This window comes from Heloderma suspectum, chromosome 11 (genome assembly GCF_057233095.1).
Source record: "Heloderma suspectum isolate Gila_16-S chromosome 11, 16-S_ref, whole genome shotgun sequence".
Taxonomy (NCBI): Eukaryota; Metazoa; Chordata; class Lepidosauria; order Squamata; family Helodermatidae; genus Heloderma; species Heloderma suspectum.
The window spans coordinates 32,963,641-32,986,427 of record NC_139468.1 but is presented as its reverse complement, the minus strand read 5'-3'; the positions used below and the strand labels follow the sequence as shown (position 1 = coordinate 32,986,427).

At 46.5% G+C, this 22,787-nt stretch overlaps 1 protein-coding gene across 1 annotated transcript in view; it reads right to left on the bottom strand.

Annotated features, from left to right (window-relative positions):
• ADAMTS17 (ADAM metallopeptidase with thrombospondin type 1 motif 17) overlaps nucleotides 1-22,787 on the bottom strand; it is a 269,363-nt gene that overhangs the window by 103,176 nt on the left and 143,400 nt on the right. Inside the window, exons 9-10 of the mRNA XM_084816449.1 lie at nucleotides 17,017-17,157; nucleotides 15,313-15,463 (exon numbers count right to left, since the gene is read on the bottom strand). Of these exons, the coding sequence (XP_084672575.1) occupies nucleotides 15,313-15,463; nucleotides 17,017-17,157 (292 nt within the window). The remainder of the gene's footprint in view (nucleotides 1-15,312; nucleotides 15,464-17,016; nucleotides 17,158-22,787) is intronic.

The window sequence follows — 22,787 nt, the reverse complement described above, 5'->3', positions numbered from 1 at the left end:
CCAGCAATCCCCATCCAGCCTTGCATAGGATCGCGCCCTTAGTCTTATTTTATTTATTTATTTATTGCATTTATACCCTGCCTTTTTTCCTCTTGCAAGGAACCCAAGGCGGCTTACATTCTCCTCCTCCTCCTCCTCTCCATTTTATCCTCACAACAACAACCCTGTGAGGTGGGTTGGGCTGAGAGTTTGTGCCCAAAGTCACCCAGTGAGCTTCTGTGGCCAAGTGGGGACTAGAACCCAGATCTCCCCACTCCCAGTCCAACAGTCTAGCCACTACGCCACACTGGCTAGTCTTGTTAAAGGACAGAGAAACCAGGAATCTGAGTTCGGATGTAAGAGCTTTCAATTGCTCTTAAGTTCCTGGTTGTTGTAGTTGCTCCTGCTGGCAGGGGGTGCTAAGTGGGAGCATAGCACCACTCGTCCATCTAGCCCATCCATTTAGCACCACTGGTCCATCTAGCCCAGTATTGTTGACAGTATCTGGCAGCGGTATTGTTGACATACCTGGAGAACCTGGGGATTGAACGTGGGACTTTCTGCATGTAAAGGATGTGCTCTACCACTGAACCATGGCCCCTCTGATTGCACTGGATTATAGGAGTTGTAGTCCAACAGCATCTGGAGGGCTGCAGGTCCCCCACATTTTACATAGGATAACAGGGATGGGGAAAACAATGCTTTGTGATGTGACATGTACAGCTATAGTTAAAACTTCATTAAAATTAGTGAAAATCTGCACTGTGATAAGGGATCTAAAGTGCAATCATATACGTGTCTACTCAGAAATAGGTCCCATTGCATTCAATGGGGCTTACTTCCAGGTAACTGGACATGGGATTGCAGCCTTAATGTTGGTGGTGAGTGTCTGGTTGAGCTACTTTAATGCTACAGAGGAGAGAGAAGGCAGAAGGGTCACTTGTTGAACTGCTCAGATCCTACAGATCCTGCAAGGCAGACAGACAGGTCCAAGTAAGGAGAAAGAAGCCTCTAGGGGTGGCAAATGACGGATGTCCGAACTTGCCAGGATTCTCTGAACAACAGCCCACTGCTCTTCTCAATTTGCATTCGCATGTGTGTCGCTGTTTGTTTTGCGCGAACGGGAAAATGACACAAAACGAGCAGCTTCCTAACATGAAATTTTGCAAGTTGTTCCCAAATTTGTGCACATTTCCAAAATTCTGCACATTTCCCGCATAGACTAAGGCATGGGTGATTTAAAATGCATGCATTCTGCGGAAGTTGTGCATTTTTCAAGTACACATTTTGCGACTGTGAAGGCAAGTTCGGAAATTTGCGAAATTTTCCGAGAAAATGCGCTCGCGTTTGGGATTGCAAACGGGAGGTTTTTGAGTTATTTGCGAACTGAAGCAAAATTCTTATACATCCCTAGCAGCATGTGGGGCCAAAGAAAAGAGGGGGCCCTTCAGGGTCTGAAGGTGGGTAGCCTGATGCAAAAGAAGACCAGGCCTCCTGGATATTTAATAGCCACATGGAAGAGGTAACTTCATAATGAGCTATGCCTGGTGAAATCCTCTCATCTACACAACTATTAAAAATGGAGGAGCTCTGTCCTCTTTTTGCGTCTGGCCATCTTACAAAGATGGGACCCTGGAAGTGTTTTTAAGGTGGAGTGGAGCTCAAGGTGGTTCACTTAAATCCCTTTTAAATTTAAAAGGGATCCTAACTGTACTGAAAAGATGCAGTTCATGGATATTACAGAATGGGAGAGGAATTTAGAAGCTCAGTGTTCAGAGTCTGGCCTCTTCATACTCAACCTCCTCAACTCTGTCTGTCTCACCCTCTTTCCACACACTGGGTCTCAGCTCAGCACCTCACCCCACAGCAAAGCAGTTGCTGTAAAATGGACTACACCTCTCCCTCTTATTTATCAAGTCATTGACAGCCGCAGTCTTTTTTTGGCTGATAATGTCCCTGGCCAATCTAGCCCCCTCTCCCCCCCTCTTCCAAACCCCCTGTCTGAAGGGATGTGATAGGAACATAGGAATCTGCCTTATACTGATTTCATCTAGCCCATACAGGGTCCATCTAGCTCAGTACTGTAGACATTGACTGGCAGCAATGGCTCTCCAGGGTTTCAGGCAGGAATTTTTCCAGCCCTACCTGGAGATGCTGAGGATGGAAATAAGCCCCTCTAGCATGTAAAATGGCCATCTGTGTACTTGGAAATTTATTGTACTGAGACCTGGGGAAGGAGCTACATCTTGAAGTCTGACACCAATTCCTATAACTCATAGGACAAGAGAAGACATTTGGCAGGCCACCTGGAAGAGGGCCTTTGAAGATGAACTTAGGATCTAGGTAGGTGTACCCAGGAGGAGATTATCCTGCAGATAACCTGGCCTTCAGATAACCTGGGTAGATGGATGGCAAGTGTCATCCATTTAGCCTGCAATCCTAGGCACATTTACCTGGGAATAAATCCCATTGAACTAAGGAGGGTTTACTTCCAAGTAGACATGCATAAGACTGTGGTGTTAAGAGAAGCTTTTTTCCACCATTACTCATCTTCTCACAGAGGAATCCCTGATAACCTACTAGGAAACCCCAGGGTTTGCTGGAACTACAGTTTGAAAACTAGAATTTTCTGCAAACCATTTAGCAAGCATGTGTCCACATGCGCCCCACTTAAGTTACAGTTTGGAAGAATGACAAGGTCAAAGTGCATCGCATCAAGCTATTTAACGAGATGCTATAAATCTTGAAAAAAACAGCTGGAGCTAGGAGGCTATTTTTGCCATTACACTGAAATCTGAACATGAGAGAAAAAGAAATGTAGCATATATATATATATATATATATATATATATGTGTGTGTGTGTGTGTGTGTGTATGTATGTATGTATAAAATCTACATAGATATAAAACATTCTGCTCCAATCATCTGGTTTACACTGGATACAGAACAGAGGCGAGTAATTTGGAGCACATATAAGACCTATGAGCTGCTATTTTCCTTTCAAACAATTGCCTTGGCATGAGACAGGGCACAAATCCATTTTGTTATTTTCCCCAACAATACCTATTTTTTAAAGTTTGGCCTTGTAAATCCCAAAGCTGATATTGCCACCTGTGGAATAGGATGACATTATTCCCTTCAGTAGGACTGGTTTTGTCTCTTGTTCAGTCCTCCTGAGCTGATATCCCAGAATTCTCCTTTTAAGACATCAGGGCACTCTCGCTAGCATCTCCCTTCCCTGGAGTCACATAGAAATATCATTGGACAAGTTCCAACTTTAAAAGGCAGAGAACCCCAATGTCGAAAGTGGAATTCTGGGCTCAAATCCATCACTGGATGGGCCATACAAACAAATCCTCAAACGCTGTTTAAAGCAATTGTTAACCCCAGTTGCAACAGTGGAAATCCTCACATGCAGACAGTAATGTAAAAGAGCAATCTATTTTAATGCTGTTAAGAGGTTGGGAACAGATTGCAGGATCTGATGTTCCCTTGCCTCCCTGAACCAAAATCTGCCCCCCAGTATTAACCATGGTTCAGTATTATTACATTGGCAGAGATGTTAGCTATGGTTGTAGTTAAGCTCATTTACCGTTAACCACAGTAAATGTCCTTGACAGCATATCTCTTAACTACAGATGAGGCAGGAGAGTAGAGGCTGGAGTGAGGAAGCCTCGATTAGGGAAGGGCTGTAGCTCAGCAGTAGAGCACCCGCTTTACCATGCAGAATGTCCCAGGTTCAATCCCTGGCATCTCCAAGTAGGACTGGGAAAGAACCCTGTCTTGAAATCCTCCAGAGCTATTGCCAATCAGCATAGACAATCAGGAGCGGCCCTACCATTAGGCAGAGTGAGGCAGTTGCCTCAGGCGGCAGATGCTGGGAGGTGGCAGAAAGGTGAATCGTGTGCCATGCAGCCTGCCTTACATAAGAAGAGCCCTGCTGGATCAGACAAAGGGTCCATCTAGTCCAGCATTCTGTTCACACAGTGGCCAACCAGCTGTCAACCGGGAACCCAGAAGCAGGGCATGAGCGCAACAGCACCCTCACACCCAGCACCTGGTGTACATATGTGCTGGAGGCAGCACATAGCCATCAGGACCAGTAGCCATTGAAAGCTAGCCTTCAATGCAGGTGCAGTGGAGGACACTGTCCCATCCACAGCATTGAAGTAAGACTCAACTGCCAATCCAGTAAGCTTTTGTACATGGGAGGGGGTGCCATCTTGCCCTTCACCTCAGATAGCAAAGTGTCTTGGGTCAGCCCTGTAGACAGTACTGAGCTAGATGGACACCAATGGTCTGACCTGGTATAATGCAGCCTCCTAGGTTTCTATCTCATAGCTCACTTCCAATACGTTAACTACAGTTAAGGAGAAGTAACCCTACCTTAGTTGTCCTGGTTCATTATCAGTTTCCCATAGGCGAAATATAAATAAATACCTTCCCTCTTCTCTTAAGTGCATGTTTTAGAAAACTCAAAGCTGTTTGGTGAACAGGTTGCCTAGGTAGAAACGTATGTACATATGAAGGTCTTATGTACCAAGTCACACCATCCAACAGGCAGTGACTCTCCATAGTCTCAGGTAGGAATGCTTCTGAAATTCTCCTCATCCAAATGTCTCCCTAGATTTTGGAGTACCCAATTACCAGGTCTTGTTTCAAAGTAGGGATGGTGGAGAATTCTGCCACGGACGCCAATGAGGCTGGATTCTAAAGAATCTGGCCCGCTGGAATCTGTGGTGGAATGGAACACTGACCTCCGCCTCCCTCCAGAATCCTCTTCAGCTGGATCCTGCATGCGGCGATCCTGTGGAGCCGCCAGCCGGGTCCAGAGCACCAGCAATACAGCCGCCATTGCCGTATCGCTGGCTGAGGGGGACTGTCTCTGGACACAAATGGCGTCCAGTATGCCATAGGGATGTCAGAGAATTCCGCCACAGATTCCAGTGAGGCTGGATTCATTAGAATTCAGCCCCCCGGAATCTGTGGCGGAACGGCCTCCTGCCCCCCGCCCCCCGCGAAATCCCCCCGCGATGGAACTTACCTGGGGCAGATGCGGCGGCGGCGGCTGTGGTGGCTCCAGCGGCGGCAGCTCCGGCGGCGGCAGCTCCAGCAGTGGCAGCTGGTCTCCCGGCCGGCTGCGGCTGGGCTACTGTGACCGCCATTTGTGTCCTTGCAGCCGTGATGGGCTACGTAAGTATTTACATAGCCTATCATGGCAAAGAGCAGGGGCACAAATGGCGTAGCGGCCGCCATTTGCGTCCCTGCTCTTTGCCGTGATAGGCTACGTAAATATTTACGTAGCCTATCACAGCTGCTTGCAAGGACTCAAATGGCAGCTGCTACGACGGCCGCCATTTGCAGCCACAGTAGCCCGGCTGTGGCTGGAACTCTGGCTGTGGACGGCCCCGGCCGGTGGCTCCATGGAGCCACCGTGGAGTGGAGCCAGCCAGGAAGGATTCCGGGCGAAGGGACAGAGCGCCTCCCCCCCCACCGTGGATGCCCCTGTGCGGACCCAGGTAAGGGATTCGTACATCCCTAGTATGCCATTTGCAGCTGTAAAGGTCTTAGATTAAGGTAAATGCAGCCGTAAATGGCTGCATTTAGCTTAAACCAAGACCTTTACGGCCGCAAATGGCATACTGGACGCCACTTACTTCCCGGTTTTTTTTTACGTGATAGGCTACGCAAATATTGAGTAGCCTATCGTGTGAAAAAACAGGGCCACAAATGGCGTACTAGACGCCATTTGCATCCCTGCTTTTTTTCCACGCCATACGGTGGCTGTATTGCTGGTGCTTCAGAGCTGGCCGGCAGCTCCGCAGAATTGCTGTGGAGCGGAGCCAGCCGAAGAGGATTCTGGGGGGAGGAACGGATCGCCTCCCCTCAAGGACGGATTCCCAGCTGGAACGACAGGTAGGAAATCTGCCCATCCCTATTTCAAAGTCAAACTGATACTTAGGAATCCTCCATTGTTTTGTTTTTATTTCAGAACTGTGAACCTAATGCTACTCATATATACTCTGGCTGAGCTTTCAGTTCATTTGTGTCTTTCCCCCGCTACCCCACATTACTGATACACTTTCATGTACAGATAACCACACCACTCCAAAAAATCAGTCTCGATGTACTTGCACCAATATTCTTTCTGTGTATTTTTATACTACTGTATCAGTCATGCACAGCACAAGAAGAATCTTGATGTAGCCATATTATCGTATGTACACATCAAGATTTACTTGAAAAATGCCCAGGGAACTTATGTTATATATAAATAAATAAGCAAAGAGATTGCTTTTTTGCAGTGTTTTATCAACATGCACACAGACATGCACACACTCACAGACACCAGTAACAGAGAAGGGATAAAAGATGCAAATGAACTGAAAGAGCTGAAAGCTGTAGCAAATTGAATTTGCTCTGATTTCCGAATTAATCTTAGAAATTCTCCCAGTTAAACTGGAATTCTGGAGAACTGGAGAGCAGAGGAGAGTGAAACCTAGGTTTTCTACCGGAGACCTTTTTACCTGGAGATGCCTAGGGCTGAATTTAGGACATTATGCATGCAAAGCATCTGTACTATCACTCTTCTGGCTCATGGCCAACATGAGCAGACATCCATATAGGTGATATATGTGTGTGTGTGTGTGTGCGCGCACGCGCACACGCGCGCGCAATCATCCACAGAACTATGAATCAAGGTTATTTATTGAATGTGATCTTAACTCAATTTTTTAAATATCAAGTCACAACAAAAATGAGCAGCACTGATTCATTCAAGGTTGTTTCACTTTGTACTGTCAAATGTTCATTCCTTTAAAAAAAAGCCAAATTTAATGGATAAAATATTGCATTACTTTTGGCTGAAAGAACAGTCAGCTACAGTTGCCAATATCTTCTAGGGGTGGACGAAAGTCCCTTACCTGTCCTCGAAGGACGTTCGCAGTGGGGGGGAGGTGCTTCGCTGCTCCCCCCGCGAAGTTCAGGCCGGGGGGGGGAGGCTTCCCGCCTCCCGCCCCGGCCGAAATTCAGGCCGGTGGGGAGGCTTTCCGCCTCGCCCTGGCTGAAATTCAGGCCGGGGAGGAGGCTTCCCGCCTCGCCCGGCCGCGAACGCGAAAGTTTTTTTAAAAAAACAAAAACGCCCCCTGATAGGCTACGTGACGATTAACGTAGCCTATCACGGCTAGATCTGCAAAGTCAGCCGTGACAGGCTACGTCAATCGTCACGTAGCCTATTACGGGTGACTTAAAAAAAAAGAAAAAAAAAGCGCGTACGCTAATGGCGGCCCCCATAGGGAGCCGCCATTCGCGTTCCTTATTTGGTCGCTGTAGTCTACGTAAATGTTTACGTAGACTACGGCGAAAATAAGGGCAACGCAAATAGTGTTGCCCTTATTTTCGCCGTAGTCTACGTAAATCTTTACGTAGACTACAGCGACCAAATAAGGAACGGGAATGGCGGCTCCCTATGGGGCCTGCCATTCTCCGTACGCGTTTTTTTTTTTTTAAGTCACCCGTAATAGGCTACGTGACGATTGACGTAGCCTATCACGGCTGACTTTGCAAACCTAGCCGTGATAGGCTACATTAATCGTCACGTAGCTTATCAGGGGGCGTTTTTTTTCTTTTATTGCAATGGCGGCGGCGGCAGCCGGTCGAAAGACCGGCTGCTGCTCCCGCCCCACTCAAACACCCGCCGAACCGCCGGCCGGACCCGCCGCTGGGAGGGACATTCGGCGAAGGTAAGTCCCGTCCTGGGGGTGTGTGCGGGGGGCGGAGGGGGTTCGGAGGATTTCTCCCCGAAACTTGTTCGGGGGGCCGAACACATTGGTGCTCGGCCCCCCGAAGTTTCGGGGAGAAATTCTCCGCCATCCCTAATATCTTCTACAATTTACTGCAACTACTGCTTCCTCTTCCCCTACTCTTGCTTATTTCTCAGAGATATTTTAGAGGTTAGAACTCTAACCCTAAACATATCTACTTGGAAAGGAGATAGATTTCAACAGAACTCAGCTAAGGATTGCAGCTTTACAAGACATGGCTGAATGAGTTGTGAACAAGTAGGGATGTACGAAAGTTCCGCCACGGATCTTGGGGAGGCCGAATGCCAGTGCATTCGGACCCCTGAAATCGGTGGCAGAACGGCCCCCCGCCCCCCACAGGAAGGGACTTACCTTAGGCGGACCTTCCTGGCGGCAGCGGCGGCGGCTGCGGTTCGGTGGCGGCGGCTGCGGCGGCCGGTCTTCCGACCGGCTGCCGCCGCCGCCATTTCCAGGTAAAACAAAAACAAAAACAAAAAAACGTGATTGGCTACATAAAGATTTACGTAGCCTGTCACGGCTAGATTTAAAAAAAACACCGTGATAGGCTACGTAAATGTTTATGTAGCCTATCATGGCTGATTAAAAAACAAAACAAAACACGCGCGTACACAAATGGCGGCGCCCATGGGTGCCGCCATTTGCATTCCTTATTTTGGCACGTCTTAGTCTACGTAAACATTTACGTAGACTAAGACGGCGAAAATAAGGGGAATGCAAATAGCGTAGGGGGGAGACCAATTTTGTTGGGACCATGACCCATTGGAGTAGAGAGTTAACCCTTATCTCCCATTGCAGTGCCAACAAAAATCCCCCCACCTATGAGCAGTGGAAAGCAAGCTCCCAGAGTTATCTGTTAGAGATCCCCTGCACAGTTACAAGATGGGGAATACTTGGCTCAACAACACTACAAGCGAGAAGGATCTTGGAATTATTGTAGATCACAAGCTGAATATGAGCCAACAATGTGATGTGGCTGCAAAAAAGGCAAATGCTCTTTTGGGCTGCATTAATAGAAGCATAGCTTCCAAAACCTGGGAAGTACTAGTTCCCCTCTACTCAGCACTGGTTAGGCCTCATCTGGAGTACTGTGTCCAGTTCTGGGCACTGCACTTCAAGAAGGATGCAGACAAACTGGAGAGGGTTCAGAGGAGGGCAACGAAGATGATCAGGGAACTGGAAACAAAGCCCTAAGAAGAGAGACTGAAAGAACTGGGCATGTTTAGCCTTGAGAAGAGAAGACTGAGGGGAGATATGATAATGCTCTTCAAGTACTTGAAAGGCTGTCACAGAGCAGAAGGCCAGGATCTCTCCTCGATCATCCCAGAGTGCAGGACACGGAATAATGGGCTCAAGTTACAGGAACCCAGATTCCAGCTGAACATCAGGAAAAACGTCCGGGCTGTTAGAGCACTACGAAAATGGAACCAATGACCTAGGGAGGTGGTGGGCTCTCCCACACTGGAGGCATTCAAGATGAGGCTGGACAGCCATCTGTAAGGGATGTTCTGACTTGGATTCCTGCATTGAGCAGGGGGTTGGACTTGATGATCTTAAAGGCCCCTTCCAACCCTACTATTCTATGATTCTATGAATATTTTGGGGGATCATGGTAGTGTGGAAGAGTTAGCCCCCACTCCCCATGTACTGCGGCCCTAACAAAAATCACCCCCACCCCACTAGCGACAATTAACAACACCAAAATAATCACAACACTTAAAGTGACGTGTTTAACATCACATCAGGGTTGGCCCTCTCAGCCTCAACCACCTCTTCCCCACTATATGGGGATAATAACATGGTGTTATCTTTCAGGGATGTTATAAGAATTGTTGAGTTAATGCAGATAAAGTTCTTCGAACATTCAGGAAAACTTACAAAGACTTGGCCACTACTATTCATACTTCAGTGACTTTCAGATTAGACTAATGTAGTACGCATCATGCGGACTTGCCCTTGAAGATGGACTGGAATCTTTAACTAGTCCAGAATGTGGCCATCTAGCTTTTGACAGGCATAGGTAACAGAGATCATATTACAACTATTTTGCAACAATTACACAGTGTGCTTCTGGGCCCAATTCAAGGCATTGGTTTTGATCCATAAAACCCTGGGTTCCTAGTGTCTAAGGGAGCATCTCCCCCCCATGATCCACAACTAGGGATGTTGGAGAAATCCACAGTGTTTTCAAATGAGTTTGGATTTCTAGGAATCTGATTTGCAGATTCCAGATCGGAACAGGCTTTTTCCGAGTCATGCAGATTCTGTGGACTTGCAGAATGGCTTTTCAGTTGGGGAGGGGGGATTTGCACTAATTCTCATTAGCGCTCATGTGCACTAGTGCATTAGCAGAAGGGCACATTTGTGCTAATGAACTCTTGCACAAATGCGCTAATCCACACTAGTTAATGTGCATTTGTGCTAATTTGCATCAGCTAATGAGGATTAGTGCATTCGCTCAAGTGTGCATGAGCGTTAGTAGGAATTAGCACAAGTAGAATGAAATTCTTCTTAAAAAAATCCAGTTCCATCAATGAACAGATGATGGAACATAAGATGCCTGACAATCCGCAAAACACAGACAGAACGGATTTAACAAAATCCGTACAGCCCTATCCACAACAAATGTTAAGATCTACCAGTGAGGACCAGTTTGGTATCCTTCTGATTTGTCGTGTGAATCACTTTGGAAACAACTACTGAAAGGTAGTTCTTCAATTCTGTAAATAAATAATAATTATATTTATTTAATATTACTCCTATCCTGCCTTTCTTCCATGACAGAAGTCAATGCAGCATACAGAGCAGTTCCGAAGCAGTTTCCTATCCAGACACTGATCAGATGAACACCTGCTTAGCTTCAGCCAAGCTGCTGTATTATGTTTCTTCAGACCATGGCCTGTAACACAGCAATCCTATACACACTTACTTGAGAGTAAGCTCCACCGAACTTAATGGGGCTTACCTTTCAGTAGATATGCATAATATTCCACTGTGAATAAAGAAATATATGCATTCTAAACAACAACAAGCTTAGATATTTATCTGGAATAAGTCACTGAGAATTTCCTTCCAAGCAAACAGGGCTAGGACTGGCATGGAAGGATATCAACAGACAGCTCTAGAAAATCCTCAGCAAGAAGATCAGTAAGCTTCCATGAAAAACAGCTTGCCCACCATTACCAGTTGAATGCAGTGCACAACTGCAGGGGGGTGTCACGTTCCTCTGTCCTTTTCCTTCGCAATCAACACCCTCCAGGAAGCAAGGCCCCAGGCTAACACCACTTTTTTGGTTATTGACTAGCTTCATTACAAATGCGAACTCTAGGAAACCCTCAGACTGCAATGAACCAGCTAATCCACACATCCATGAATATCAATAGAGGATACAAAGTGGAAGTTAGGAACGTTGCCAGCAGTCTGGGCATGAACGTCGCAGTCAGACTTGCTTCGCAGGGATGCCCCTCCCTTAGGGTGGCTCCCTCCTACTTTGGCTATCACGAGTCGCCAACCTTGCAGAGCGTCTTAGGTCTCTGACCCTAACTTTTCCCGCTTCACTTTGCAACGGACTCTCGCATCCATCAAGTCATGCCCTTGGTCCTCCTCCTCCTCAACTTGCGTTCTCATGGTGGAGGAAAGGCAGAGCCATTCAGCCTATGCCATCTGCGTGTCAAGGTCTTGGGAAGAAAGTCTTGCTGTATTTGGGCTCACTGGGGAGGTTCCCTCCCCCTGTTCTGGCTGTTCCCATTCCGAATCTGAACTGCCAGACATCTCCACATGCTCAGATTCATTCCTGACAGAGGGTGTTTCAGGGTAGAGCTGGGCAGAAGGAAAAGCAAGGTCTACTGGTAGATCACTGGATGATGTGCAGTAGATCAACAAGCGATTCTGACTCCCAGATGTTTAACAGCAGCAATCACCATCTTCTTCTTTTCTCTGTCCTCTAACCTTAGGTTGTTCAAATTCCTGATCTTTAATAGCTCAGATGTAGATTTGTACTTGTATGTGCCAATCATCCTAGAGCATGGCTCAGGATACAGCAAGTAATTAGCTCCATGTCCTTAGCCACCATTTTGTAGCTGGCTCCACAAACCCTATCCCAACCTACTATTTTATATCCTTTTCCAGTTGGTGGATCTTAGAGTTATAGAACAGCGAGTACAAGGAAGGGCTCCTTCCCTGAAAGGCAGCCAAGAAATATTTTAAATACATAAATAAATAGTTAAAAAAACAAAGGAGAGGGGAGGGGCTGTGGCTCAGTAGTACAGCATATGCTTTGCATGAAGAAGGTTCAATTCCTGGGATCTCCAGGCAAAGCTAGAAATATTCCTGCTGAAACCCTAGCAAGCTGCTGCTAGTCAGTGTTGACAATACTGGGCTAGTCAACAAGTTAGGTGTTCAAGAGATCAATCAGACATCGACACATTTGAACATGCATGGTCGTTGCTCATTAATTTCATTGATCGAGAAGGCAATGGATTTTGGTCTGCTCTAGCAACTCATGGCAATGTATGGACAGGTCAACTCAGCTCTGTAAGATCTGGACAGTAAGACTTCCCCTGCCTTCAGATCTTTTCTTTTTGGAAATGGATTTTTCTCTCGGCATATTTGGTCTACGTGTTTATATGCTATGTGTTCACTTGTTTGCTTAACCAGTTGTATATTTGTTGTTTTAAAGATCTGGATGAATTTGTACCATCTATATATATATTAATAATTTTTTTCTTTTTTTTTTAAAGACAGTACTGGGCTAAGATGGACCCATGGTCTCACCCTTGGTCTGACTCAGTATAAGGCAGCTTCCTGTGTTCCTATGAGAACATAGGAACTGAAATGCTCACTGGCCTGAAATCTCCCCATGCCTGCTCTAGAGTGTACGTATAGAGCAGGCGTGAGGAGCCTCTTTCAGCTTGAGGGCCAAATTCAATTTTTCAGAAGCTCTCGAGTAGGGATGTCAGAGAATTCCGCCACGGACTCCAGTGAGGCTGGATTCCTGAGAATCAGCCCCCCCAGAATCCATGGCGGAACGGCCTCCGCCCCCCTGCCAGCCCACGGAATCCCCCGGGACAGAGCTTACCCAGCGGCGGATGCAGCAGCGGCAGCTTTGGCGGAGGATGCAGCAGTGGCGGGTCTCCTGGCCGCTGCGGCTGCAAATGGCGGCCATTATAGTGGCCACCATTTGCGTGGCTTCCTTTTGCCATGATAGACTACATAAATACTTACGTAGCCTATAGGATAGGCTACTTAAGGCCACAGATATATAGGATATAATATAGGATATAATATATAGGATATAATATCCTATAGGATATTATCCTATAGGATAATATATATAGGATATATATTATCCTATAGGATAGGCTACTATAGGATAGGCTACTATGTAAGGCTACTTACGTAGCCTATCATGGCTTGACAGCCATGCAAATGGCGGCTGGCATAGCAGCCGCCATTTGCGGCCACAGCAGCCCGGCCGTGGCCAGAATTCCGGCTGTGGCCGGACCCAGCAGGTGGCTCCGTGGAGTCGCCGTGGAGCGGAGCCAGCCAGAGAGGATTCCGGGGGGAGGGATGGAGTGCCTCCCCCCACCCACCGATGCCCCAGAACGGACGGGTAAGTAGGATTCGTACATCCCTACTCTCAAGGGCCACGTTCCAGTGGTGGGCACGGCCAAAGCCAAAGGAGGTAGGGTCCATACCAAAAATACCAGCATATTTTAGCTTAAAGTTTAAAGTTTAGCTGCCAGTAACTAAGCCTTAGGGGAGGCATTTCAACCTTTCAGAATGGGGACAGAACTGCACAAAAGCCAAGAAAACAACAAATGATCGGCAGGGAAAAGGGGGTATGGCTGCGGGCCTGAGGTTCCATACTCCCCAAGTAGAGTGTCAGTGAGGCTCAACGGGCCCCATGTGAACTGAGCGTGCACTCCAGGATACGACTCAATAGAGAATCCTCTGCCATGCTCAAGAGTTCTGTGGCTGACCTAGGAAAGTACGGATTTTGTAAAATCCATTCCGTCTGTGTTTCGTGGATTGTTAGGTGCCTTTCTTTCCACCACCTGCTTATTGGCGGATTTTTCGTAAATTCACACTTGCAAAAAATAGGCCAATCTGCCCACTCCCCAGGCGCAAATCCCTCCCCTATCTGCATTTTCATACTTAGCCTATGGGGGGATAGGCATTTTCAGCTGATGTCTTTTTATTTTACATCTTTTTCTATGGGTAAATATGTGTTAAATTCTGGAAAGTAAAAAAACTGTTCCACAAGTCTATGGAATCCACACAACTCGGGAAAGGTTGGTCTGCTCCAGAATCCATGGGTTGGATTCATAGAAATCAAAACTCATTTGATTCCATTGTGGATTTCTCTGACATCCCTAGGCTGACCTATAGGATTCCTCGGCAGAGAAGGCACTATGGAGAGGTTTCCCTGAAGGTAGAAGATTAGAAAACCAATGCATTAAAAATCATTAAAAAATATCATGACTTTAAGTTGGGGAAAAACATCGTGGCCTTAAGTTGGGAAAAAATATCATGGCCTTAAGCTGGAGAAAGCCAACTAGCTTCTCAAAGGGAAAATTATTGAGAATGTGCTTCATTTTAACAGCTCTTCCTGGGATGGTCTTTAAAGATGTACACATTCAGAGCTTCTCTCAATACCAGCGAGCTTGGTGGTCCACATTCCCTGAAAACACTAGATTTAACTATATTTTTTTTCTTTTTAAATTGTTCATTGTTTTCCTGTGACATTAGCTGCCTTCCAGATCCAAAACAAATAAAACAGAACAGTTAAGGCTTGAAGCTCGCTTCCTCTGCCATAGCACACAAAGGTTTTATTAATTTGGCACATCTCGTTTACACAGCAGTGAAAAATATAAATGGTTCTTATTTTCAGTTTTATTTTATATCAGATCTTAAGTTCCTGAAAATTTTATTACGGGAAAGGTGGGGCATGGAGATTTACCGAAACAATTACCTTGCTAAAGAAAGAGCATAGCGTTACTCTGCTTATTCTAAGTGTGCCCTCTAGAGGAGGAACGGTCAACTTCTGTATTCTCAGGGGCCACTCTATTACCCAGGCGGTGGTCTGGGGGCCAGGATCTATTTTGCAGTACAAAGTGCCCCATTCAGGAGTAATGACGCCCCATAAAAAAGCTGCCACCATCTAACAGCAAGGGCTTTGCAGTTAAGGAGTTAATGAGCTCAGCTACAGGATGACATGAAAGATGTATATTGACATGATACATACAAAATTTAAAAAAGGAGACGTGTAGCATTCAAGAATGAATGAGTTGCTTCTTACAACTCAAACCCATTTTTTTCCTTTTCCCTTCCAAGCAAAACTATGGGCAAACTTAATTAAGATGTGGTAACCTTGCCTGGGGCTTTAAAAAAACTGCCTTGGGGGCTGAATCTGACCTGCAGACCAGTGGTCAGCTATTTCTGCTGTAAAGAATGTTGCAGTTCCACCAACGGTTTGCTCCCTGTTCTTTTATGTCCCCATGGGACACTTACCTCCATATTCTTGCAGAAAGTTGCATTGGTTCCAAAGAGGATCTGGCACTGCTCATCCGCACTATAGTGCATTCCTGGAAGTTTGTATGGAAGCCGCACAGCGTACCAGCTCCGTGGATCCGTTATCAGCAAACACATGCTGACCTTGGACCTGGAGAGACAGAATATCTTTTTTAAGGGAATTAAGAGGTACTCTATTTCATCAGCTGACAACATTCCCAAAGTCTAATGGACCTCCAATTTGGCAACCCCTTCAAAAAATGCCTCCCGACAATGTACCACCATGTATACTTGCTACCTCCTTTTAACTTAAAGCCTGTTATTAAACTATGTTACATATTTATACAACACAGCTCTGGCTAAACAGGGTGCTAAGGGTGGATTACATTAAAAACCAATAAGTATCAACACCGCAATAAACAAAATACGATTTCAAAATATCAAAATACCAGAGTCTAGGGATGCCTGTCATTTGAAAATCCAGCCCTTTGGGGGCCTACCAGATCCCCACTGCTCGCCCGGTTTGACTTGGATTTACGAGCCAAGCCGTGAGCCTTTCCCGAAATCTGGGAACTTTTTTGGGGTGAGGGTTGTCAATAGAAATTTGTGCAAATTGCGGCTGCAAATTAAGCAAATTACGGCTGCAATTTGTGCAAATTATGCCTATAATTTGTGCAAATTTCTATTGACAGCTCCTCCCCAAAAGACTGGAAAATCCGCAAACTAGCCTGACTCAACGCAAATCGAATAGGGCCAGCTTGTGGGTAAGCAAGCCGAAGTCTGGGGGCTGAGCCAATGGAAGCTTGGCGAGCTTCACCCCCACAGATGGATTCCTCCAACATTCCTACCAGAGCCACTGGCTATAATCAAGAGAGTTAACCCTTAGATTAACTTTTTGTTGGATTATGTTCTCAGAAACAGGATTTTAATGGAGTTGCTAGAAGGGTAAAATTGTTTATCAGCTTAACAACAAATACTGGTAAAATCTGGCTCCAGTTCCACTGAGACAAAACTTCAAATCAGTCTTGAATTTGGGTAGAAATTGGCAACAAGCCTAAGACCAAACTAGGTTTGATGGTAAACACATGGCTACTACCAAAAGTGACAAACATGTGTTTAGCTCTGCCCTCTCCCTCTATAATGTCTAGTAGAAAGCTTATTTCAGGTCAGGTCATCACAAAGTTTTTCATTACCTCACTCCACTCCACATCCTTGGCTGCCAATAGCAGAAGGTGGGAAAATGCAGACTGTTGTGACAACATAACATAAAATAAGCTCAATCAATTATCCATTGTGCATGGGAAGGGAAAAAACAGACCTATACCATATCTCATGTCCAGTTTGGCCCAAAGATGAAGAGACATCACCTGTGAAGGTCAGGTTTCTCTGTTAGTCCAAAGGCAGAGATCTGGATGCTTTCTTTCAACTGAAAGAGGTATTTAAAAGCATCCAGACATTGTCACAAAACACAAGCAGGGTTTGATTTGAAAAGGACATCAAAACTGGGATTCTTTTCAAGAAGCTGTCAAGGTGCTGAAATGTGGGTATCATAAATGTTCTGTTCTCCTGCCAGTAATTTTTGCAAAGCCTAGGGTGTAGATTCCTTCCAACACCCACCACTGAAAACTGCTCATCATTTCAACTCAGAAGACAAGAGGCTGATGTCTTGCGATTCAAAGGCTTTTCAGCCTGCAACCTTCTTACTTGAGAAACTTTTCAAGGTCGTCACGACTGCAGGAAGACCAGGATAGGTCACTCGGGTTTCTGCCCTTCACCCATTCTCCGGACATGATGTGAGATCTCCCGGCACAGGACAAGTGGTCATCGTCATGGCTCATCCCCATGCTATCAGACAAAACCAAACAAAAAGGTAAATAAATGCCATGAATGTAGGGATGTACAGATTTTGTGGAATCCGTTCCATCTGCATTTTGTGGATTGTCAGGTGCCTTTCATTCATTGACAGAATCAGAGTTTTCCCGATTTCCCAAAGTTGTGCAAATTCCCACTTGGGCAAATTCAGATTTGTGCAGATCTGCGCTTGCAAAAATGTGCAAATCCACCTCCCAAATGTGCTAATCCCCCCCAAATGTGCATTTTCATGTTTTAGCCTATGGAGGAAATGCACAAACTTTTTTGGCCAGTTTTTTTTTTCTAGTTTTACATATTTTTCTACGACTAAATTTGTGTAAAATTCTGGAAAGCAAAAAAAAAACAAAAAACAACGGTCTGCAAGTCCACAGAATCTGTGCAACTCAGGAAAAGCTGGTCTGCTGCAGAATATGCAGGTCAGATTCATATAGATCAGAACTCATTTGATGCTGCTGCAGATTTCTCTGACATCCCTACATGGATGGGACATTCCCACCTGGTTGCAGCTTATCAGCCATTTCAAGAATAACAAGATCTCTAGGTGCTGGTAGAAAGGACATGTTCGCACCTTGGATAGCTTTTCTGAAGTTCTGAAAAGTTCTGACTGAAACCCAGAGTGGATTCACTGCCCCATTAACATGAAAGCCACCAGCCTTCACTGGGGCAGTCCTTAACCTCAGGATGGTCCCGCCCTCTGGAGCATGTAGGCAAGGGGAGAAGCTGGCCTGCCCTCCCAAACTGGACTGGCAGAGCAAGCAATCCTTCAATCCTGCAATGTAAAAGAGAATAAACAGAACTATGCCCAGAACAAATGTATAAAAAACATTTAAAAAACATGAAAGGTAAACAATACCCAGAACTTCCAGCTTGGAACCACATACAGATAAAATGTATCTGTATACATAAGATGTGATGAAATAGATGCCTTGCCCTCACATCTCAGCACATGACTGAGAGCTGCTTAAGGGTGCTGGTCCTCAATCCCTTATCTAAACCTGCCTGAAGGAATTCTAGTATTTCTGTAATCCCATCAGTGGAAGGCACCCGCCATTTGTTCTGACGGCAACTCAACAATGCTTTCCAAGTTGTGTTGTAGACCCTATTTGTTGAGGCCTGTCTAGAGGAGAGAAGCATTAGCAAGTGAATATACCCATTGCTCTAACCATTGCCTCTCAACTTCCAGGCTGTCAGCCAGAAGAGGTCCAGATGAGGATGAACTATTGGTCCCTATAGCAGCAGGTCCTGCTGTGTTTGGATACTCCACGGATTCTGTTGAAACAGGTCGACGAGCTCCAGAAATCAGGGTTATATCTCAGCCAGTGTGGCGCAATGAGGATGACTTCTGCCGACAATCTTCTGATTTGTGGATCACCTTGGGCAACAGAGGAAAAGGTGGAAACACATACAGGAGCCTGCTCAGACATGGAAATTCAAATGAGTTTGTTCCTTCGGCACTAGGCATGAAAATCTGGATAGGAAATGAGGTTGCTGAGTGTTCTCCCGAGTGGAAAACATCACTGGTCTCCCAAACTGATGTGTCAGCTGAAGAAATAACGTGGGGATTGAGCTGCCTCTCTGACTCCTAGATGGATGCACAGCTGAGCCAATCTGCTATGAAATTGGTCACCCCTGCCAGTTGCTGGGGAACATGGGTGGGAGGGTGCTGTTGCACTCATGCCCTGCTTGAGCGTTCCTGGCCGATAGCTGGTTGGCACTGTGTGAACAAAATGCTCGACTAGATGGACCCTTGGTCTGATCCAGCATGACTCTTCTTATGTTCTTATGCCAGATGCTCCATTTGGACAGAGTGTAGAAGAGTTTCTGTCCAGGACAGCTTCTCCTTCACTAGGTGATTCAAGGATGATGACCGAGATCCACCTTGCTTGTTCATGTAAGTTCTGGCCATAGTATTGTCTGACTTGATCAATACATAGGTGTTGCTTAAATCTTCAGTAAACACTCAAAAGGCCAAGAAGTCAGCTTTCAGTTCCAGCCAGTTGGTGCTCTCTGACTTCTCTCCTTCCGACAAGGTCCCTTGTGTCGCCTTTTGCCCCAGATTGGTTCCCCATCTGAAGAAGCTGGCATCCATCATGAAGATTTCCTCATAGGTATCATCATGGCCTGTCCCTGCTTGAGTCTCATTGGCTCCAGCTACCAGCAAAGTTCTTTACTGAGCTTGCCTGGAATCATCACTTTGGTGTGCGTTTGAGTGGCTATTTTGGTCCTGAAAAGGAAGAAGAAGGTACTGGAGGGGCTGAGTATAAAGGCGATCCCAGAGAACTAAGTCCTGACAAGGCACCAACATACCTAGAAGCTGTGCTAGGAGCCTCACGGCTGCTGTCTTTAACCTGAAAACAACAGAGACTAACTGCTAAGTCTTGTGGTGTCTTTCCTCCATGAGATGTTTAGAGCTGCTGTGTCCAGAATCACCACCAGGTGGATCAATCGCTGGGAGGGGTCAGATAGCTCTTCTCCCAGTTGACCATGAACCCATGTTCCTGTAGACAATCTAAGTCATCTGAATGTCCTGCCAGCATTTGTTCTCTGTGGGTGACCAAATGAGCATGTCATCTAAATATGGATGCAGGCATATGCCTTTTGTGTGAAGGTGCACCACCAGAGACATGAGGAGACTCATAATCACAAAGGAAAAAATGGAATAAACCCCACAACGAATGTCTTTGTCCAGAACAGGTTCTATGGCCTCAATCAATAAAAGGTGCTCTATAGCTCTCAGGATATTCTGAAGTTTAGATGGGTCCTACGATCGAGATGCTACAAACGTGTCCCTGGGCAGGAAAGGAATCTCCAGTGCATATCTCACCCAGAGGCCCACAGTAGCATGTTTCCAGATCTGGGCGAGGTGAAGTAGGTATCCCCCAATCTGAAGGCAATTCGAGGCCCTGATGGCATCAGGAAGACTGGCGTTTCTTTGAATGTTTGCTGGATGACCTGGCAGTGAATCCAGGGTTGGTAGATGTCCTGGCAGGGTGATTCCACCTGGACTTGGATTCCCTGCCCCTGACAGATGGGCCCTAGGAGAATATTTGCTGGTCTGAAAGGAAAATATCTGTTCATTCTGTCTGTCTTCCTTCTTAGCTGTAGGAAGGGCTCTTTTTGTCTTTGGTTTTGACCAAAATGTTCTCCAGGGGTCCAACCAAACAGGTTGGCTCCTTAAAAAATGGAGATCACCAGGTGGGATTGAGACCCTGGACCCACAGGTGAGGTTGCCAGATGTTTCTCATAGCAAGAGTGTTGGTAGCTATTGCCCTGGCATTAAGTTGTAGTGCATCTAGTGCCTATGGACTCTCAGGTGAGCATCCAGATGTTTCTCATAGCAAGAGTGTTGGTAGCTATTGCCCTGGCATTAAGTTGTAGTGCATCTAGTGCCGAGTCTGCTAGAAGTGACACTGTGAGGGCAATTTTCTTGGAACTGTCCTTTAGTGGCTTAGGAGTGAAATCTGCATCTGCTAGGTCTTCTGCCCACTTTAAGATGGCTCTGGAGTTGGTGGTGGACACCCTGAAGGCCGCAGCTGATGCCTCAAAGTGTTTGCCTAAATCTGCACCCTCATATTGCACTGATTCCTGGAACCGGTATCCCCCTCTGCTAGGATAACTGCTGAGGAAGAAAGGGCAGCCACTACAGCATCTGCGATTTGAACTCTGAAGAGCTCCACTGTTTTGCTAAGCGGAGTATATAATTTGTTGACCAGCTTGGAAATAGGTTTTGTCTTGGCCAGATTAGCACACTCCGATGTCCATACTTCAAGAAAGGAGTTGGGGAAAGGGGCAAAGGCCAGGTTAAAAAAGTCCTCCTCCTCCGAAAGCCCTCCAATTTCCCTCTCACTGTCTTCCTAGGGGGACTCAAGCCCCAAGGGATTTTTCTTGGGCTTTGTCCCACTGGCCCCAGGTGCTAAAGCATGAGCACTGTGGTGTCTCTTTTTTCCTTTGCCCGCTGCGTTCCCCGATATGGAGGAACTGGGTGAAGGTACAGAGCTCTGAAGAGTGTCGAGATGAAGACTCCGAATGCTGGCATCTCTCTGAGGAACATGAAGACAAAGAAGGGGAGTTTTCATGGGCTTTGTAGTCGTTTTTTATGTTTCTGCCCTTGGAACTTCCTTCCCTTTTGCTCCCCTTACTCTTCTTCTTGTAAGTAGGAAGGGGAGAGGATCTAGAATGCCCCCAGGTCTTTCTCCCCTCCCCCAGGTCCAGCAAGGCCCTGCTGACTGCTAGGCAGTGAACGTGGAACAGTACTCATGCCTCCGGACATTTGGCATGCTCCTCTGTTTGGTGGCATACTCCTGGGCTTCCGAGTCATGGAGAACCTCATCTCTCTTTCCCGTCATGTTTGCGCTGGGGGAGGAGAGATTTGGAGCATCCTCCGTCTGTCTGTGAGGTGGGGGCAGCGGAGTAGCAAGGCCTCATGGTCTACTCGCGGTCACCAGGCAGTCGCCCTGCCTGGGCCTCAGCCGGTACACTAAGCCTGGCGAACACGGAGACGAGAGGCCTCTGCAGTGAATCTGGGCATGGCACAGCCTGATTCTTGGCTGCTACAGCCTTTCCCTCCTGGTCTCTGCTGGTACACTGGAGTTGGAGGGAGAATTGGAGGGGCCACTGCATGGACGGCAAAGTGGCCTCCTCTGAGAGCGAAAGTGATCCCCCCCCCACTAAATGCAAACCCAGCAGTCCCTTCTAGGACATGCCGGGCAGGGTAGGGCAGTGAAAAAACTAAAAAAGTCAACAGAAAGCAATTTGGCTCAACCTCTTAGCTCAGTCTGGGAGGGCAGGGCGGCTCCTACCAGAAGAAACAACTTTTGGCTCTGCCTACATGCTCTAGAGGGGCAGGCCATCCCAAAGATAAGGAATGCCTTCCATGAGAACTAGCTGTTTCAGGGCTCCATGCTCACACAAATGCTGCCCAAGTCAGTGAACCAAGACACAGAACTGATGATTGCTGTCTGTCATTGCCAGCTTAATGGAAAGAAATCTCTCAGCTTTGGCCAGGTAAGTAACTCTACACAGGGTACAAGGCTAATACGAGGCAATCACAAGAAGTGATGGGGGAGCAAACAGAGACGCCAGCAGCTTCAAATGGTGCCTTTGTGTAAAGACCTGGACATAACGTCAGCCTCTGTGCTTATAAGAGCGCTGGATTGAAATGCAACAATTAGCTGTAAAACCACCTTCAAAAAATTGATCGGACACTCATATTAAAACACAATTACCTAAATGGAAAAGGAAACTTCATGACAACAACCAACAACAAATCCAGGCAGGGAAGCTAAGAACCATCATTTTATTTATTACAATTTGCAGCCCATCACTTCCTCCAAGGACTTCAAGGTAGTGCAAATAGCATTGTCCAATCGTAGCCTCACAACAAGAGTATGGGTAAAGTCGGACGGAGCAAGAATGTCTGCCTTAAGATCATCCAAGGAGCTTCCCAAGCTGAGCAGTGATTTGAACCCAGGTCTCTCTGGTTCAAATCCAACACTCTCGCTACTACCATATTTCCTGCCCAATCGCTAAGGTGTTGCCGCCTGCAATGGTGCGACGGGTGGCTTCCAGGCAAAGAGCCTTCTCTGTAGTGGCTCCCTGCCTGT